The sequence below is a fragment of the Lacerta agilis genome, chromosome 11 (genome assembly GCF_009819535.1).
Source record: "Lacerta agilis isolate rLacAgi1 chromosome 11, rLacAgi1.pri, whole genome shotgun sequence".
NCBI lineage: Eukaryota > Metazoa > Chordata > Lepidosauria > Squamata > Lacertidae > Lacerta > Lacerta agilis.
The window spans coordinates 3,829,498-3,846,782 of NC_046322.1; the positions used below are offsets into that span (position 1 = coordinate 3,829,498).

Sequence of the window (17,285 nt, forward strand, 5' to 3'; positions counted from 1 at the left end):
TTTGCATTAATCTAGCATTGGATCGTTGAGTCTTTTTGATCATCTCTTTTTCCAAACTTTGCTGGTGTATGGTTGGAAGGAGAGTTTGGGGGGGGGGGGAGAGAGAGAGAGAGAGCTCTCTTTCAGCTACTTGTCCTTTAAACTTTTTTTCAATTTTTTTCTCCGTTATTCAGCTATGCGACTCTGATAGGATTTTATATTAAAATGAGTGGATGTGTCTTCTGGGATTGTTGAGTGCAACTGAAACCTTGTCAATTTTTGAAGTAGTTTGGCAAGGTTTCCGTCACTCAGTGGTGTGACAATAAGTTGATTACGGTTTTGAAACTAAGAATAAGCCGGGGAAAATAAAGTGCAAATCACATTAGAGAGCTGGCTTAACTCTTTTTAGGTCTGCTTCTTTGGAAGAGCTGCATTGTTCGATGACGGGCTCGGAGATTCTCCAACGCTACTTTCCCCAGGTCCAAATTGTATCTAATCCTGTGGTGGGTTAAAAAAAAAATCAAATGCAGAACTTCTCAGATTTCATTACAGGGCTTGGGGAGGGATCAAGGATTCGTGTCACCAAGGCACGTTGCATGAGTTATAGAGCAGTGGATAGAGTCAGGGAGCAGAATGGTCCCAGAAACATTAATGGATAGGGGAAAAAGATGGTGGACAAGCTGGAAGGAGCAGGGATGGGTGTTTCTTAGTGAAGAGAAGCAAGGAGCTCTAGGGCTAAGTTCACTGGCTATTTGCATTCCCTTTCTTGATAACTGTGGTGGTTTGTTAACCCCTCAGAAATGGAGCAAGTCCAAAACAAACATCTTACATTTACAGGTGGGTAGCCGTGTTGGTCTGCCATAGTCGAAACAAAATAGAAAATTCTTTCCAGTAGCACCTTAGAGACCAACTGAGTTTGTTCTTGGTATGAGCTTTCGTGTGCATGCACACTTCTTCTTTCCATTTCATGCGGCTCAATGTGGTGCCTTCCATAGTTCCAGTTACAGGTGGGTAGCCGTGTTGGTCTGCCATAGTCGAAACAAAATAGAAAATTCTTTCCAGTAGCACCTTAGAGACCAACTGAGTTTGTTCTTGGTATGAGCTTTCGTGTGCATGCACACGAAAGCTCATACCAAGAACAAACTCAGTTGGTCTCTAAGGTGCTACTGGAAAGAATTTTCTATTTTGTTTAAACATCTTACATGATTGTCTCCCCCTGTCCATGTTCCTGTTGGCTTAAGGTGTGGTACAATGCAAAAAATAAAATGCTTTGAAAATAAAATAAAATGGCAGAGTTCCCCTTTTGCATTTGTTGTAATGATTTGACACAGCATTGGAAAACGATTTGGCACGTAACCTCTAATCGTCGCAGGCTTTTTACTTTTCTGGGACCCCCCTTCAGTGACTCTTAAAGCAGATTATGAATCACATTGATCCCTTTCCCTAAATTGTGCCCCCCATATCTCTTCCCATGCCCAAAGTTCCTCTTATATCACTTTGCATGTTCTTACACTGAGCCCTGATAAGGGCCTAAAATGGGCCTTGTCTCCACTTCCAGGTCTGAAGATAAAAGGTGCATGAAACGGCCATGTTGGAGGATTGTAGAGGGGCAGAAACTGCAGACCGTGTGTGCTGCCTCTCCAAGCTTCACTTACCTGGATAAAATATTATTATTAAGCTGTTATATGAGCACATCAGTTGTTGCAAAACGCACATCTGCAGTGCCCTGCAAAAGCCATAAATTGCTTTCCCTGCACTGATGCCAAGCATCCAACCATCCACTTTTAAGTATAGTTCTCCCATTCTGGTCATTCATTTTATATTTGGAAAGTGTTTCAGCAGGACAAGCCCTTGATCTAGTTGAGTTCTTGAGACAATACAGTTTAATGCTCACCTAGCTCTAGCAGCATGTCTGAAATCCAGAGAACAACGTTAGCATTTTAAATCTTAGACTGAATGGTATGGTGTGGGTCGCCTTGTATATGTTCCAAGTGTGAAAAATAAACTGCCTATGCTTTCATTCCTTCCTATCTTTTGCTGTCTTGATGCATCATTCTACACCCACTCACACCATTTATCACATTATCATCTTTCTTGATTTAAGCTGAATGCATCCATTTCCCCCTAAATCCGACACCCTGCTCAAAACTTTAACCCAATGAGTATGTTTCTCAGACCATGCGATTTCGGGTCGTGTCGAACATTGGATGGCAATTGCTACTAAGGGTGCATGTTCACTCAAATGAAAACTGCAGTCAGTCCTGGCTCCCCAGTGTAGTCAAGTATACCTGTCTTATTCCATGTGTTTCATCAGTAAACATGTAAACCAGCTCTCAGTTTCATAAGTCACCTTGTCTGTCTCCTAGTTTTGCAGGATGGGGTGGCAAATTTAGGAAGGGATGGAGTGGCCCATGCTACTTCAGACTACAGAGGTGGGGTGCAGCATTTTTGAATGCTCTCCATTGTATACCCCCTCCCCACCCCGCCCTTGCATAGGGGTAGCAAATGTGCTGTCGGCCAGATGTTGTCAGGAGTCCAGCTCCCTTCAGCCCGAGCCAGCAGGCCAATGGTCAGGGATGATGAGCATCCTCATCCAACAGCTGGAGGGGACCACCTTGGTTGCTGCTGTCCTAGCAGAGTTTCAGTCGCCTCCTTTGCCGCGATGACTTTCTGTTCGTAGAGAGGTTAGCTTTCTTTCAGTGTGGAGGAACATAAAATGTTTGCCCTGCCACCTGCTATCTTAAATAGTACACTCCATTTCACAACCTCATTTCTGCCAGACTTTATGCTGCGTGGAGAGGCCAAGTCTCTGTCGCCTTGGAGGAAATGTAGGCTTCGCACTTGCTGCCGGCAGTCTAGACTTGGCTTTGGGGGCATGAACTAGATCAGGCATGTCCAACAGGTAGATCGTGATCTACTGGTAGATCGTGATCTACTGGTAGATCACTGGACGTCTGTGGTAGATCACTGGTTCCCCCCAAAGAAGCTCAGCAGCTTTGGCTCCCCTAAAAAAAAGCTCTGCATCTTTGCCCTGAAGCCCCCCAAACAGGGCTTTCCCTCCTAAAAAAAAAAAAGCTCAACTTTGACCCAACCCCCCCCCAAAAAACATGGATAGCTTTCCTTCCTAAAGAAGCTCAACAACCTCGACCTGAACCCCGCAAAAGGGGGTAGATCACTGCCAGTTTTTAATTCTGTGAGTAGATTGCAGTCCCTTGGAAGTTGGCCACCCCTGAACTAGATGGCGGTTGCTGCTGTTCCGGTTCTCTGAAATATTTTTTGCTCCCACTCGTGCTAGGGCAGGAACCAAAGCAAGATCTATCTGCGCATTCATAGTAAGCCATTAACTGTGGTTTACCTTGACATGCAAACTGGGTCTCCTTCCCTCCCTCCCTCCCTCCCTCCCCATATAACACATAGAGAGAGGCAATAGTTGTGTGTTGCATTTTGGCAGCCCCTGCATGATGCCCGCTCTGGAATTGGGTGTTTCTGATACCGTGTTACATCCACTGTACCATAGTTGTTCTTTTTCTCTTCTCTCCTCACCCCTTCTCATTAATTATGGTGGCTTGATGTATTTTTACAGGGGCCTTTTTGTGCTTGCTAATTTAATACAAAACACCGCACAAGCCGGTCCACACCCTCCCCCCCGAGACTGAAAGGAAAGGGATTGAAAGTTGGTTATTTGGGTGGATTTGGAACAGATTTTATTATTTGCACAAATATGTATTTTCTTGGCACTGCTGTTGCTTCTGCGGTTTCTGCTTGATGCTGAATTGCCTGTGTTCTTTTCCCCAGCTCCTTTGCTTCTTTCCGTCTTATAAACCTGGCAAGATTTTGATGCATGCATGCCTAGAATAGTTAGCAAGAGTAACTTGTTAAGGTGTGCGCCTGTGTGAAATTTGTTCTTTTTTTTTCTCTGCAGGGTCAATGAATAGAAACACCAACCTCCAAAAAGCCCCTTATTTCCTTTGGGGCTTTCTTAAAAGTCTTCTTCCTCTCCCCCTTTTTTTAAGAAGAGGTTTTCAAACCCTCTAATGCTATTGTACTTTTAAACTTTCATTTTTTGCTTCGTCTGCATTGAATCGTCTTTTACTACTTAAAACCAAAATTGGGTTTATTGAAACATTTCAATTTTGATTATTTTTTTAATAAAGATGTCGCCATCTAACTTAATGAAATCACTGGGATGAAATGAGTAAAAGTTTGAAGAATGTAATAAGCTCGGAGCCCTGCAGATTTTATTAAACGTGTAGCAGACAGAACGCGGGCACATTTCAGCGGTGTGTTTTCTTCCCCCTTATGTGCTGTCTTGGATCAATAGGGTGTGAAAAACATGCCTTGTCAGAAATGACCTTTGCACTGTTAGACTGACTCTCTTTCGGGCGATTTTCCAGCAGGATGAGTTCTGCCTACACCTCACATTGCCAGGAGTTCCCTCTTTGTGTACGTTTGCAACTCACTTCCTGCCCTTCTCCCGCTGTTTTGGGCAAAGGGTTGGGGGCTGCATTCTAATCCCATTCCCCTGCAGTTGGACACAGTAAATGCATTTTGCAGACGGCGCGTGTGCCTGTCAATCTCATTTCAGCGGCATCATAACTTATGAGCGGCACTGCAATTTATTAGCCCAAAGATCTTCTCACTTGAGGAAATAAAACACTGCCTGCATGATACAGTATTTGTCAGCAAAGCTTTTTAAATGATGGAATTTGTAGGAATCCTGGATTCCTACAAATTCCATCTTTTAAAAAGCTTTGCTGACAAACACTGTATCATGCAGGCAGCGTTTTATCCAGAAGGTCATCAGGTGCAACTTCCAGCATTATTATTATTATTATTATTATTATTATTATTATTATTATGCTCAATTTGTATATCACTTAATGCCAAAGCAGGCTTTTAAGCAGTTTGCTGTTGTTGTTCAGTCATTCAGTCGTGTCCAACTCTTCGTGGCCCCATGGACCAGACCACGCCAGGCACGCCTATCCTTCACTGCCTCTCGCAGTTTGGCCAAACTCATATTAGTAGCTTTGAGAACACTGTCCAACCATCTCGTCCTCTGTCGTCCCCTTCTCCTTGTGCCCTCCATCTTCCCCAACATCAGGGTCTTTTCCAGGGAGTCATTTCTTCTCATGAGGTGGCCTCAAATATCAATTCTCTTGCAGGATCCTTCATTTGTCCCCCAAGTCACTTCACTGTTCCATTAGTCCCAAGAGGTAGTCCCTCATGCCATTTTCTCCAAATCCTTCACCTTCACAGAAAAAGCATTGGTGCACCTTAGATGTCCATTTCTGTCTTGATAGGACTTTGCGTTTCTGGAAGTTGGGGGGCATTGTTTGTTTCCAAAGAGGGGGGCACGTCCAGGCAGGTTTCTTCTATCTCATTATCACACCGGCTTAAAGAGGACATAGTTCAGCCTGCATGATGCTGGGGAAGTCTCCACCTGGGGGGCTTACAGCCCATCCTTTAAGGGGGGTTTCCGCTCACTGGAAAACTGTTGGTCAACCATGCGGGCGTCCTCACTTTTCCAAGCCGTAGGAGATCAGATCCTTGGCATGTGCAGAGGCAGCATTCAGAGAAAAGGTGTAACAGAGCACAGACCAAACATGGCTTTCTGTTCCGGAATCCTGCCCTGGATGTGAAGTTCCAGGAGTGCCCTCCAGGAGCCCCTGGGAATAGAAATCCGCAGTAAGAAATTTCCATTTTTCCTTCTGTTTATCCCATAAATTATTTCTCTCGTTCTTGCTGTGCGCTTAAACCTCCAAGACGTTTCTTCCCTCCCGTAACATGGTATTGTTACTTCATTGTATCTGTGAACATTTTAATTTCACGGCCTGCAGCCTTCGCAGTCTTTTGTTCTCTCTTCCTATGGGCACGGAAGGGTCACATTCATTTTGGATTGGCTTGAGTCATGTTTTCTTGGAGGCCTCCATATGTCAGAAATGTGGAGCTAACACTCTTTGCTAATTAAATGGGTCTTTGGGGCAGCTGGGTTGGAAAACTTACCTCCAGGCACCATTGACTCTCCAACTTCAGAACCATAGACGTTTACAGTTGGGATTCAACTGCAAATTGTCTTTCAAATAGTTCGTAAACTTAAACCAGTCTTTGATGAATTTCTGGTCTCGCTGTTCCTGGATTCTTCCTGTCATTTTCAATTGAATACGCTAATAGGACTTCAAGAAGCTTTGTAGTTAATGTGTAGAAATATTATTGTAAGTATGGTAGTTAGAGTATGCATGAGATTTATGATAATGTAAGCAATGGTAGATTAAAGAAGTATAATATTAAGATATAATTCTGAAAGCCATGTGGAAGGTCTGAGGGAAGTCACAGATATGTTAGCCAAAATTGGAAAATGTATGTGAATGTATGTTTTATTTTTTTGTAGTAGTATAGTATAAAATAAGACCCTGATGTTGGGAAAGATGGAGGGCACAAGGAGAAGGGGACGACAGAGGATGAGATGGTTGGACAGTGTTCTCGAAGCTACTAACATGAGTTTGGCCAAACTGCGAGAGGCAGTGAAGGATAGGCGTGCCTGGCGTGCTCTGGTCCATGGGGTCACGAAGAGTCGGACACGACTGAATGACTGAACAACAACAACAAGTATAAATTAATAAAAAATAAGAAGTTTACAGTTGGGAAGTTGGGCTGCTGATGGGTTTTCCTCTTGTTTGAAGCTTGCATCTTTCTCATTCCAGCTTGGGATGAGCCTACGTGAAATGTTGGTGCAAAGCAAGCAATGCATATTCCACAAATGTGTCCCTATTCCACACACACCCCAAGTGGGGGGGGGGGGCAGTGGGAATGCTGATAATAGGCTTTATGAAGAAGGTGGCATGGGGGACCCCCCCCCCCAAAACATCCTATTCTTGTTTTGCATTCCTCTCTGTTGAGGGAGTGTTCAGTAAAAAGCTTACGCTGTAAATTGTACTGCAGTTGTTTGGATGGTGGGGGACACATGCTGCCACCCCCCCCGGCCACCACCAGTATCCCGTGACATTTCATTTATAGCTGGAGCCTTCTTAAAAGCACTGAATTTGTTCCTTACACCCAAAGATGCCTGCCTGTAGGTCCTAGAGTCATCTGGTTGGGCCCTGGCAAACTGGATACTGGATTTGATAAGTCTTTGGTCTGATCCAGCTGGCTCCTTTTATTTTCTAGATCTTTTGCCATGGAGAAGGTGCACGTGGAGCTCAGCTTGGCATGCTTTTTGTACCTTTCTAGGCTATGTTTAAGCCAATAGGTTGTGTGGGGGGCCCTGCCCTGTGGCATAGTGGGGGAAATTGATGGGATGGGCTAGGAAACAGGTGACAGTGAAGGCTAGGATGCCTCAGGAGAGGGAAGAATTTGGGGGAAGTATAATGAGAGGAGTTGGCATGGAGAAGAGTTGCTGGGACTGAACCAGGGCAAAGGAAGCAGAAGAGGAATCCCTGCACATTCAGGAGCCAAAAGTATATAGAGGCAAAGAGACGCAGACCCGGGAGTTGGGGGTGGGAATTTGCAAACAGTTCACACCATTGTCTTCCTGGAAGGACACTCTGCACAGTAGGAGAGAGAGCGTTTGAAGGACATAAGGACACACATCCAATTTCTGCAACCTTTCCACCTAAAACAAATGGGGCATGAATGGATACATCAAAGTGCAAGTAGATAAATAGGTACCGCTCTGGCTGGAAAATAAACAGCGTTTCCCTGTGCTGCTCTGGTTCACCAGAAGCGGCTTTCTCATGCTGGCCACATGACCCAGAAGCTGTACGCCGCCTCCCTCGGCCAGTAATACAAGATGAGCGCCACAACCCCAAAGTCGGACACAACTGGACATAATGGTCAGGGGTCCCTTTACCTTTTTACCTCTAAATCCCCTGCCTTCCCTCTTATCCTGAGGTTGTTTAACCGATCATGGAGGCTTCTAACCTCATTGTGTTTTAGATATCTCCCTGTGTGTAAGCTTCACCTGCCTAATCACATGCTTTTGTTCAAATTACGCTAAAAATAGAGTGACTTGGTTATTATTAGGATAAATAATCTGTTTTTAAAAGTGTGCACTTCATGTGTGTTTCCCCAAATCTGAACTTTCAAACAAAGTGTTTCTGAATTATTGATGCCAAATGCATGTTTCCGTAATGCAGCCGTGTAAACGGGATTGAATGCCCATCCAGAGGTGCCCAGAGCTCTCCAAAGTGCATGCTAATAAGCAGAAAGAAAACATCGCTGCGGTGCTGGAAGATTTACAAAGCAAGAGTTTGTTGTCTTGATTCATGTAGTTCTGTCAACTTGCATCTGGGCTTCTTCTTCTTCTTCTTTCAAAGTACCACTTTGGTGAGCGGTTGAAGAGTACACACGCCTTCTCCCTTTCATTCCAGCCAGAGTGGGAGAGAATTGGAGAAATACTGCTCTTTTTTGTCAGCCCTGAACCTCTTATCAAGCAGCTTCCTTGAGGGACCTGTTATCAGGTCATTACCTCCTGGTGCTATGGAAGAGATCATTCATTGGCGCATCCAATCATTGCCTCGTTGTGCCACCTGTGTTCGTTGGTGTGGATGGACTGAGCTTAGCAAAGCAATGGAGCCAGTCACCTGTGCTTCCATTTTAATCTGATTTTGTGCTAACTTGTTTAAGTGTGGTGTTGGAAGCTGCTGCTGCTGCTGCTGCTGCAGGTGATGGCCTTTATTAATACTGAGCAGTGTGTGGTGCACACTCATTCTTTTGCAAACTTCTGCACTATCCCTTTATTGCACAGATCACTTTCACTGCCTTAGTCCAAACGCTCCAGCAGAGCTGAGCCTCTTTTCAGCCAAGGCCTCTCACGTTGAAGCATTTGCCCCGTAACCACACCAAACGCTGCCATTTCAGGTTCACAAGACCACAACGCTAATAGAAAAATTGGCTCTTCCCTCCTCGGCCCTCTCCGGCGCCTGCGAAAGACGGTTGTCTCCAGTGGCATTGTTACAAGCCTCGGTTTTATTGCCAGTGACCCCACGGGCGGCAAGCCTGTGAGAGCTGCACGTCAGGTTTTACAGTGGGCTGTGATGTATTATGCTTCAGTGGTGCCATAGATTAAAAATGGTCATCAGTTTGTGATGCTGTACAACCACAAAAGAATCTGATGCTGTTTGGCCCCAGAAAAGTGTGTGTGTGTGTGAGAGAGAGAACGAGAACAGAGTTGTGCGTTCCCGAGACTGTTCTAGGGCACTCGGGGAGTTTGGTCCTCATCTCTGGGCACTGAAATCCCAAAGGGAGCGATGATAAATAGGCAGCCGCTCAGAGGAGATATCGCCAGGCTAGGAAGTGTTGATGTATGGGGAGCGATAAAATACGTCTAGCCTGCGAAACAGTGATTGGGAGAGGCGCAGTAACAGCCTTCAGGTGTCATGGGGTGTTAATGCTGGGAGCTAAAGGGGGGGGATAGTGCACTGTGTGCTTAACTGAGTCGTAAGGATTGATCTTGTTTGCGGGAAGGAAAGCACTTGGATTTGGGTTCCCCCAACACTTTTATATCCATCTCTTGTTTCCACTGCCTGTCGTCGTCGTCGTCCCCCCCCCATCTCTTGTGTTCTCTCTGCCACTGCCAAATATTAAGAATATGCACACAACACCATAAAGCTGGTGATTCCTCGTATATTTTGCACTGGCGCCTCTACAGATAGAAGAATTCCCTTTGGAACTTTTTAGGGAAAGTGGAGATGGCTGTTGTTTAGATCCTGGAGGTGGTGCAGCTGGTGCCTTTGAATCTCTCTCTGGGCTCACTTCTGGCCTTACATTAAAGGGAAACATGATTGAGTCTTGCTAGTCATTGTCCGTGTATTTTATAATAGAATAGAATCATAAAATTTTAAGAGTTGGAAGGCGCCCCAAGGGTCATCTAGTCCAAACCCCTGCAATGCATGAATCCCAGCTAAAGCATCCATGACAGATGGCCATCCAACCTCAGTTTAAAATCGCTCAAGGAAGGAGAGCCCACCACCTCTCATGGGAGAAAGTTTCCCCTGAATGTTTAGTCGAAATCTCCTTTCTTGTAACTTGAAGCCATTGGTTTGAGTCCTACCCTCCAGAGCAGGAGAAAAAAAGCTTGTTCCCTCTCCCCTGTGACAGCCCTTGAGATATTTGAAGAGGGTTATCATATCTCCTCTCAGTCTCCTGTTTTCCAGGCTAAACATACCCAGCTCCTTCAACCGTTCATCATAAGGCTTTGTTTCCAGACCCCTGATCATCTTGGTTGCTCTCCTCTGCACACATTCCAGCTTGTCAATACCCTTCTTATATTGTGGTGCCCAGAACTGGACACAGGACTCTAGGTGTGGTCTGACCAAGGCAGAATAGAGTGGTACTATGACTTCTCTTGATCTGGACACTAGACTTCTGCTCATGTATTTTATGTATTTAAAAAATCGGGAGGAGGAACAAGGTTAAAATGTGGATATCTATGAGGCTGGGGCCCAGTTCTGATGAAGGGTGGTAAAGCAGTATGCTTTCCCATACATTTTTTTTAAATCCTTTCTCATAGAAAATTATCATGTCACAAAGAAGCCTGGGTTAGGATACTTTCCCTTTGATGCTAATTTTCAGTGTGCAGGGAGAAATGTGTGTGTGAGAGGGAGCATTCAGTCACCTGATCCTCTGCCTGCAGAATCATCACCTTAGTGAGGAGCTAGAATTTAGCAAGTAATGAGTGACTAGTGCAGTTGGCTTTTTAAAAAACCTGTTTACCTGTCAAATGCAAGAGCTGGCTCTGAATATCGATGACACCACTCACTGCTTTCCCAGCTAAATCTTGATCCCCTCTTCTTGACACACAGCACAAGAGCTCTCAAGGGTTGAATCACAGCCACTGGTGTGAAGAAGAAGAAGGCAGGTTGAAACATGCTGAAGGGATGACCAGCCTCATCTACGCAGCATGCTTGGGCCTAATTAATGCATGAAGGGGTTAATTCCATAGAGTAGACTTGAATCTTGGCTTTCAGAATTCCAATGCAATCATAGTGGCAATTGATATACAGTGGTGCCTCGTAAGACGAAATTAATTCGTTCCACGAGTCGTTTCGTTTTGCGATAATTTCGTCTTGCGAAGCATGGTTTCCCATAGGAATGCATTGAAATTTAATTAATGCGTTCCTATGGGCAAAAAAGTCCATTTAAAAAAGTCCGGGGGAGCCAGAGGGAGGGAGGGAAGGGTGGCGGAGCTGTGCCTGAGGGAGCAGCGCCCGGCCACACCACCAGCAGCAGCAGCGACTCCCAGCTCTTGGCCCTGCTTCTCCCTCCTCAGCCGCCGCCACATCCCCTCAAGCTGCATCCCCTCAGGCTCCCTCCGAGAGCTGCGCTTCGGCTTACAGTGGTACCGCGCAAGACGAATGCCTCGATTTGCGAGTCACGGCCATAGAAAATTTCATTCTGCGGGCCACCTAAAAAATCACAAAACCCTTTTGTCTAGCAAGTTTTTCGTCTAGCGAGGCATTCATCTTGCGAGGTACCACTGTATTGGTGGCTTCATGGGCCATGAAATAGCAAGTCACAATTGGATCCTGATGTTGGGAAAACTTGTGCTCTTCTTCATGAAGCAAGACATCAGTTATGAAATATCTCAAAGAGGATAGTGGCAAGATAGGTGCTGTCTTTCACAGCCGTGCCCTGATTTTCATTTGGTGGAAGAGGTAGCAAGCATATTTTGAGCACGCCACGTTCTTTCCTCTCCCAGACTTTCCACACTGGGACGTCTGTGGCTTTGAATCATCCCCGTTGACTGAAACATGTGATTTAAGCAACCAAAGCTTTGGCTTCCTGCTCTGTAAAACCGGCACACACTATCATAAGCGTTTTATTATCTGTAATTAATGTTTGTAAAGTACTTGGGAGCTGAAGGTGTGTTAGAAGTACAAAGCGGCATTATATCAGTCGGAAAGCCTGCTTGAATCCAAAGGCAATTCGTGTACCACTAATAAATCACTTGGAGGTTTATTTTTATGTTTCCACTCAAATTTCTGACATAAACCTTTTTATTTCATTGGGAACATGCGCTTAAATAAAAGCAAACCTCCACAGTTACTAATCTCCGATGCCATATTGCGCGAACGTTTTGTTGAAATGCCATCACCTTTTCAAAGAACCAGAGCTGTGTGTTTTCTAGACATTTATGGTTGAAGAATAAATTTTCAGAGACTGTAAATGAAAAGATATCGCTGAACATGATGATCAAATAATATCTGACACTGCTTGTTTAAGGAAATATACATATATCTTACTGCCGGAGCATTTATGGCGCCAATAAATCTCATTACTTTTGCCTAGTGATAGAATTCTTACTGACTCCACCAAATATCAGATTGGCTTGAAATTGTGCCGTTTTCTGCATACTGGAGCAAAATCATTTTATTATTTAAGCCAGGTGGTGCAAGACGAAAATATAATGCAGCTAAATATAGGTTTTTTAAATATATATATATATATATAAAAACTATTGTACTGTGTTCATGAAGCATCACATTATGCTGACACTTAGTGACGGAAATGCATCCAAAATACAGCGTCATATTTCCCAAATATCAATATATTCATTGTGAGTTAAGGCTGTTTCAGACAAATGTACAAACGATGCGTCTGGTTGCACTTTCGTAATAGTAAGTTTGTGCAGTTTTCCACTGGTTAGCTGTCGAAAAATGCTTGAAGCGTTTCTGTGCGGACTTCCTTCCCACCCACACATAAAAGTATAGGTAAAGGGACCCCTGACCATTAGGTACAGTCGTGGATGACTCTGGGGTTGTGGCACCCATCTTGCGTTACTAGCTGAGGGAGCCGGCGTACAGCTTCCGGGTCACGTGGCCAGCATGACAAAGCCGCTTCTGGCGAACCAGAGCAGCGCATGGAAACACATACCAGTATTTAAAAACCTCTTCTTCTGCTCTTCCTCTCCCGTCATCTCCTCAGCCAGCCTGCTGCACATGTAACAGAACTTAGTATGAGATGCCGGTGTTTAAAATATCCTTTAAAATTTCTCCCAGCCAATGCAATTTCCAAAAGAGGGCAGAGGGAAGGATCTAATTGGCTCACACACATGAGGGGGGGGCAGCTGTGTCAAGCTTGCTCCATGGACCAACACCATCTTCCCAGTGGAGCATCAGTTCCATGGGAGGAGATATAGCTCTGTTGGTTAGAGTGTGGTGCTGTTAACACAAAGGTTGCAGGTTCAATCCCCAGTGGTGTCCAAACTTTTTTCAAAGAGGGCCAGATTTGATGAAGTGGGGGCCGACCAACGGGCTGACCAGAGTTATTGACCTTTTTTAGGATTGAAGTTGTTGACCTTTTTATGATTTTACCCCAAAGTTATTGAGCTTCTTTCAGGATTGACGTTGTTGAGGTTTTTTTAGGATTTTACCCCAGGAAATAAACTGCCTCAGGGGCCAAGTTAGGCCCCTGAAACGGACTTTGGACATGCCTTCTGTCTCGGATAAGCTGCATGTTCCTGCATTGCAGGGGGTTGGACTAGATCAGTGTTTTTCAACCACTGTTCCGCGGCACACTAGTGTGCCGCGAGATGTTGCCTGGTGTGCCGTGGGAAAAATTGAAAAATTCAAGAGAATTACTTTATATATAGTCAATATAGGCACAGAGTTAATTTTTTTAACATTTTCTAATGGTGGTGTGCCTCGTGATTCTTTTCATGAAACAAGTGTGCCTTTGCCCAAAAAAGGTTGAAAAACACTGGACTAGATGACTGTTAGGGCCTCTTCCAACTCTACAATTCTGTTATTTATCTGACTTTGATGCAAGGCCATCGCCATAAGGAATCTGCTTGTGAGCTGGAGAAATGTTTAATGCATGTGTGCAAGAGAGAGAAAGTGTAAGTTGGGAGTTTCACGGCGGCCACACAATAAAAAGTATTGTGGACACCACAGGGGGGAACGTGGATTTTGGCAGCGAGGAAGCATGTGGAAAGTGCTCAGGTAACCACAAGAGTACCAATTTGGGGTGATGGTGAGCTGTTGTTTGTGCGGGGTGCTTGGCGCACCCTCACCTGTCCTACGGCACTGCCTGTGAGGTTTTAAATGGGAAACTGCTCCTGACACTTTGGGGGTTTCAAGTGCATGAACTGAAATGAAGTTTAGTAGCTCATGAACTGTAGCTTGCAATTGCAGACCACCCAAGGTTTAAACCCCCCCCCCCCCATGAGCTATCGTGCCATGCTGGGTGGCAACTTAACTTAACTGCCGCCTCCTGAGAAGTGACATGAGAGCCATCTTCAGATATCTGAAGGGGTGTCACATAGTTGAAGGAGCAAGCTTGCTTTCTTCAGAAAGTGCTGCCACCCAGGATTTTAGGAGCAGGTACCCTGTTCTAAATCAAAGGCTTGGGCTAGAAAATTCACAACTTGGTCCCTTTCAAAACCACAGTGCTAACTGCAGTAGCAGCTGCTGTATTCAATATATGGTCAGTTTCATTGTGAGGGAGATCCATTTTGGAACCAGAGCATGTTGGCAGTTTCCCTTTAAAAATATTTCCTTAGAAATAAGCATGGAGGAAATTGGCTCAGTGAGGTTCAAGCCCTGCGATCTGAGCTCCCGTAGCCTGCAGCCAGATGCTGTCTGATGGCACCTCAACAGGCCAGGACAAACTGTATTATCGGGGGATTAACCACTAAATAGCCAAAAGGAGAGGTCTCTCCATCAGATAAGGCCATTTGAGCGGAGCGAGTTTGCTTTCTTGCATATAGAGCCCTGGTGTCAAATAGACTGATTTCCAATGCCTGGTCTTTTAAATAATCTTTGCTGCATTTGCTGCTCTTGTAATCTGCCAAATCATTTAATTTTCCCGATAGCAGAAATGCTGTAAAACTTAGATAAACTTACAGCAGAAATTAACTCCAAGTTGGCTTGCAGCTGAAACACAGGCATGGCGTGTTAGCTTGGCCTGCGCGTGACTTTTTCTCTTCTCTCCCCACCCCCCCCCCAACTAATCCTCAGTTGGAAGGATACATCCAGACCATAGCTGTCAACCTTGTTTTTCTTGCATTGGGAAACAGCCATAGCTGTCAACCTTCCCTTTTTTGCAGTGGGAAACGGCGCTGGAATAAGGGAATTTCCCGCAAAAAAGGGGGAAAGTTGAGAGCTATGGTCCAGACTACTATTTGTGCTTGACGGAATTGCATGAGGAGATGATGCCACCATTGCTATATTCTGTGACTGCCACTGGTGGAAGTTGCAGCAGGTGGGCAAAGGATGGAGTAGAAGTCATTTCTGGGGTTTCGCATGCAAAGGTGAATCTTAAAGAGATGCAAGTGTGGACAGAGCCGTTGCTGTGCCTCTCTCTAGCCTTTTACTGCCCATTTCTGTTGCCAGTTTCAGTGGGTCTTTGCACTTCTCTGCAGCCTTAAAGTGTTAAGCATTGGGGTAACAACTTTCCATTGGGCAGTGATATTTGAGACCACTGACAAACTTCTGAGAGCCAGTGTGGTGTAGTGGTTAAGAGCAGTAGACTCGTAATCTGGGGAACCGGGTTCGCGTCTCCGCTCCTCCTCATGCAGCTGCTGGGTGACCTTGGGCTAGTCACACTTCTCTGAAGTCTCTCAGCCCCACTCACCTCACAGAGTGTTTGTTGTGGGGGAGGAAGGGAATGGAGATTGTGAGCCGCTTTGAGACTCCTTCAGGTAGTGATAAAGCGGGATATCAAATCCAAACTCTTCTTCTTCTGTCCACCTCTGTGCTTGTTCTTAGAATCATTGTAGAGTTGGACGGGATCCCAAGGATCATCTCGTGCAACTCCCTGTAGTGCACGAATCACAGCAAAAAAAATAATCCCTAGCCACCCAAGCTCTGTTTAAAAACCTCCAAGGAGAGAGATTCCACAACTTTCCGAGGGAGTCCATTCCACTATCAAACATGTTTTATCATCAGAAAGTCCTTCCTAATGCTTAGTGAGAATCTCCTTCCTTGTCACTTGAATCCGTTGGTTCAGGCCCTAGTCTCTGGAGAAGGAGAAAACAAGCTTGCTGCATCTTCCACTGACAGCCTTTTAGATATTTGAAGATGGCTCTCATCTCAGTCTTCTGTTCTCCATGCTAAGCATCCCCATTCCTTGGTTTCCAGACCCTTGATCCTCACACACGTTACAGCTTGTCAATGTCCTTCCTTTATTGTGGCATCCAGAACTGTATTCAAGGTGTGGTCTGACCAAGGCTGAATGGAGTGGGACTATTAAGTGGTACCTCGGGTTAAGAACTTAATTCGTTCTGGAGGTCCGTTCTTAACCTGAAACTGTTCTTAACCTGAGGTACCACTTTAGCTAATGGGGCCTTGTGCCGCCGTGCAATTTCTCTTCTCATCCTGAAGCAAAGTTCTTAACCCGAGGTACTATTTCTGGGTTAGCGGAGTCTGTAACCTGAAGCGTCTGTAACCCGAGGTACCACTGTACTTCCCTTGATCTGGACACTAGACTTCTGTTGGTGCAGCCTGGAATTGCATTAGCTGTTTCTTGCCGATGCATCACACTTTTGACTCGTGTTAAACTTCTGATCTACTAAGACCGCTAGAACCTTGTGTGTTTAACAGAGTCTCTCCCGTCCTCTCTCCTTCCAGGTACGAGTCCTCTCTCTTTGACCTGGTGGAAGCAGTGAGCTCAGGGCTTCAGTCTCACTACAGCGAAAGCCGTAGCCAGAGCCAAGTGCTTGTGCCTCAGAGCAGGAGGTGGAGGAAGCCTGGATGGAACCAGAGTCCGGCTGGTGCCATGAATGGGACCACGGCTGAGCTAGAGGAGAGCCGGATTCTGGAGGAAATCTTTTTCATTTGAGGGGCCCATCGGTTGCAGCCTTTCCTTCCGGGTGGATCCAAGGACCTGTCTTCCCTTTCTAACATGGTCATGTTTACACGTCGGGATATTGCTTTTAAATTATTTGATTGACGGATGATTGTCTCCTTAACTCCCCCCACCCCTTAGAAAAAACTTAACACGATAGCTCCCCTCTCCCAATTTCCAAATCATGTCTAAAAAGCATCCTTTCAAGCAGACTGACCGAAGTGTAAGCAGGACATTTCTGGGCTCTTTCTCTGCACGGTTACAAGGTAATAATTTTTAAAGGAAAAGAAATTCATGCCATTGTGGAAGGGATTAGTATTTCATTATTGATTTATTTTTTTTAGCTGTGAAAACCAGTTTCCCAGAGCTTCATTGCTTGCTCATACACAAAAGCACATTCCAACTTTTATTATTTTTTCCAAGTAGCCTGTTAAAATTGAGGGTGCTACCTATATATATATATAGCTAATGAATTTCCAGCACTGTCTGTCAGATTCTGTGTTGTGCCATTTAACGGGGGTGGG

The 17,285-nt window shown here is 45.1% G+C and overlaps 1 protein-coding gene across 3 annotated transcripts in view; it reads left to right on the top strand.

Moving 5' to 3' along the window:
* KIAA1328 (KIAA1328 ortholog) overlaps positions 1–17,042 on the top strand; it is a 192,732-nt gene extending 175,690 nt beyond the window's left edge. For all 3 annotated transcript variants that reach the window (XM_033164210.1, XM_033164205.1, XM_033164206.1), the window contains one exon: positions 16,545–17,042. In XM_033164210.1, coding sequence (XP_033020101.1) covers positions 16,545–16,755 — 211 coding nt within the window. In that variant the 3' untranslated portion in view covers positions 16,756–17,042. The remainder of the gene's footprint in view (positions 1–16,544) is intronic.
* The last annotated feature ends 243 nt before the right edge of the window (positions 17,043–17,285 follow it).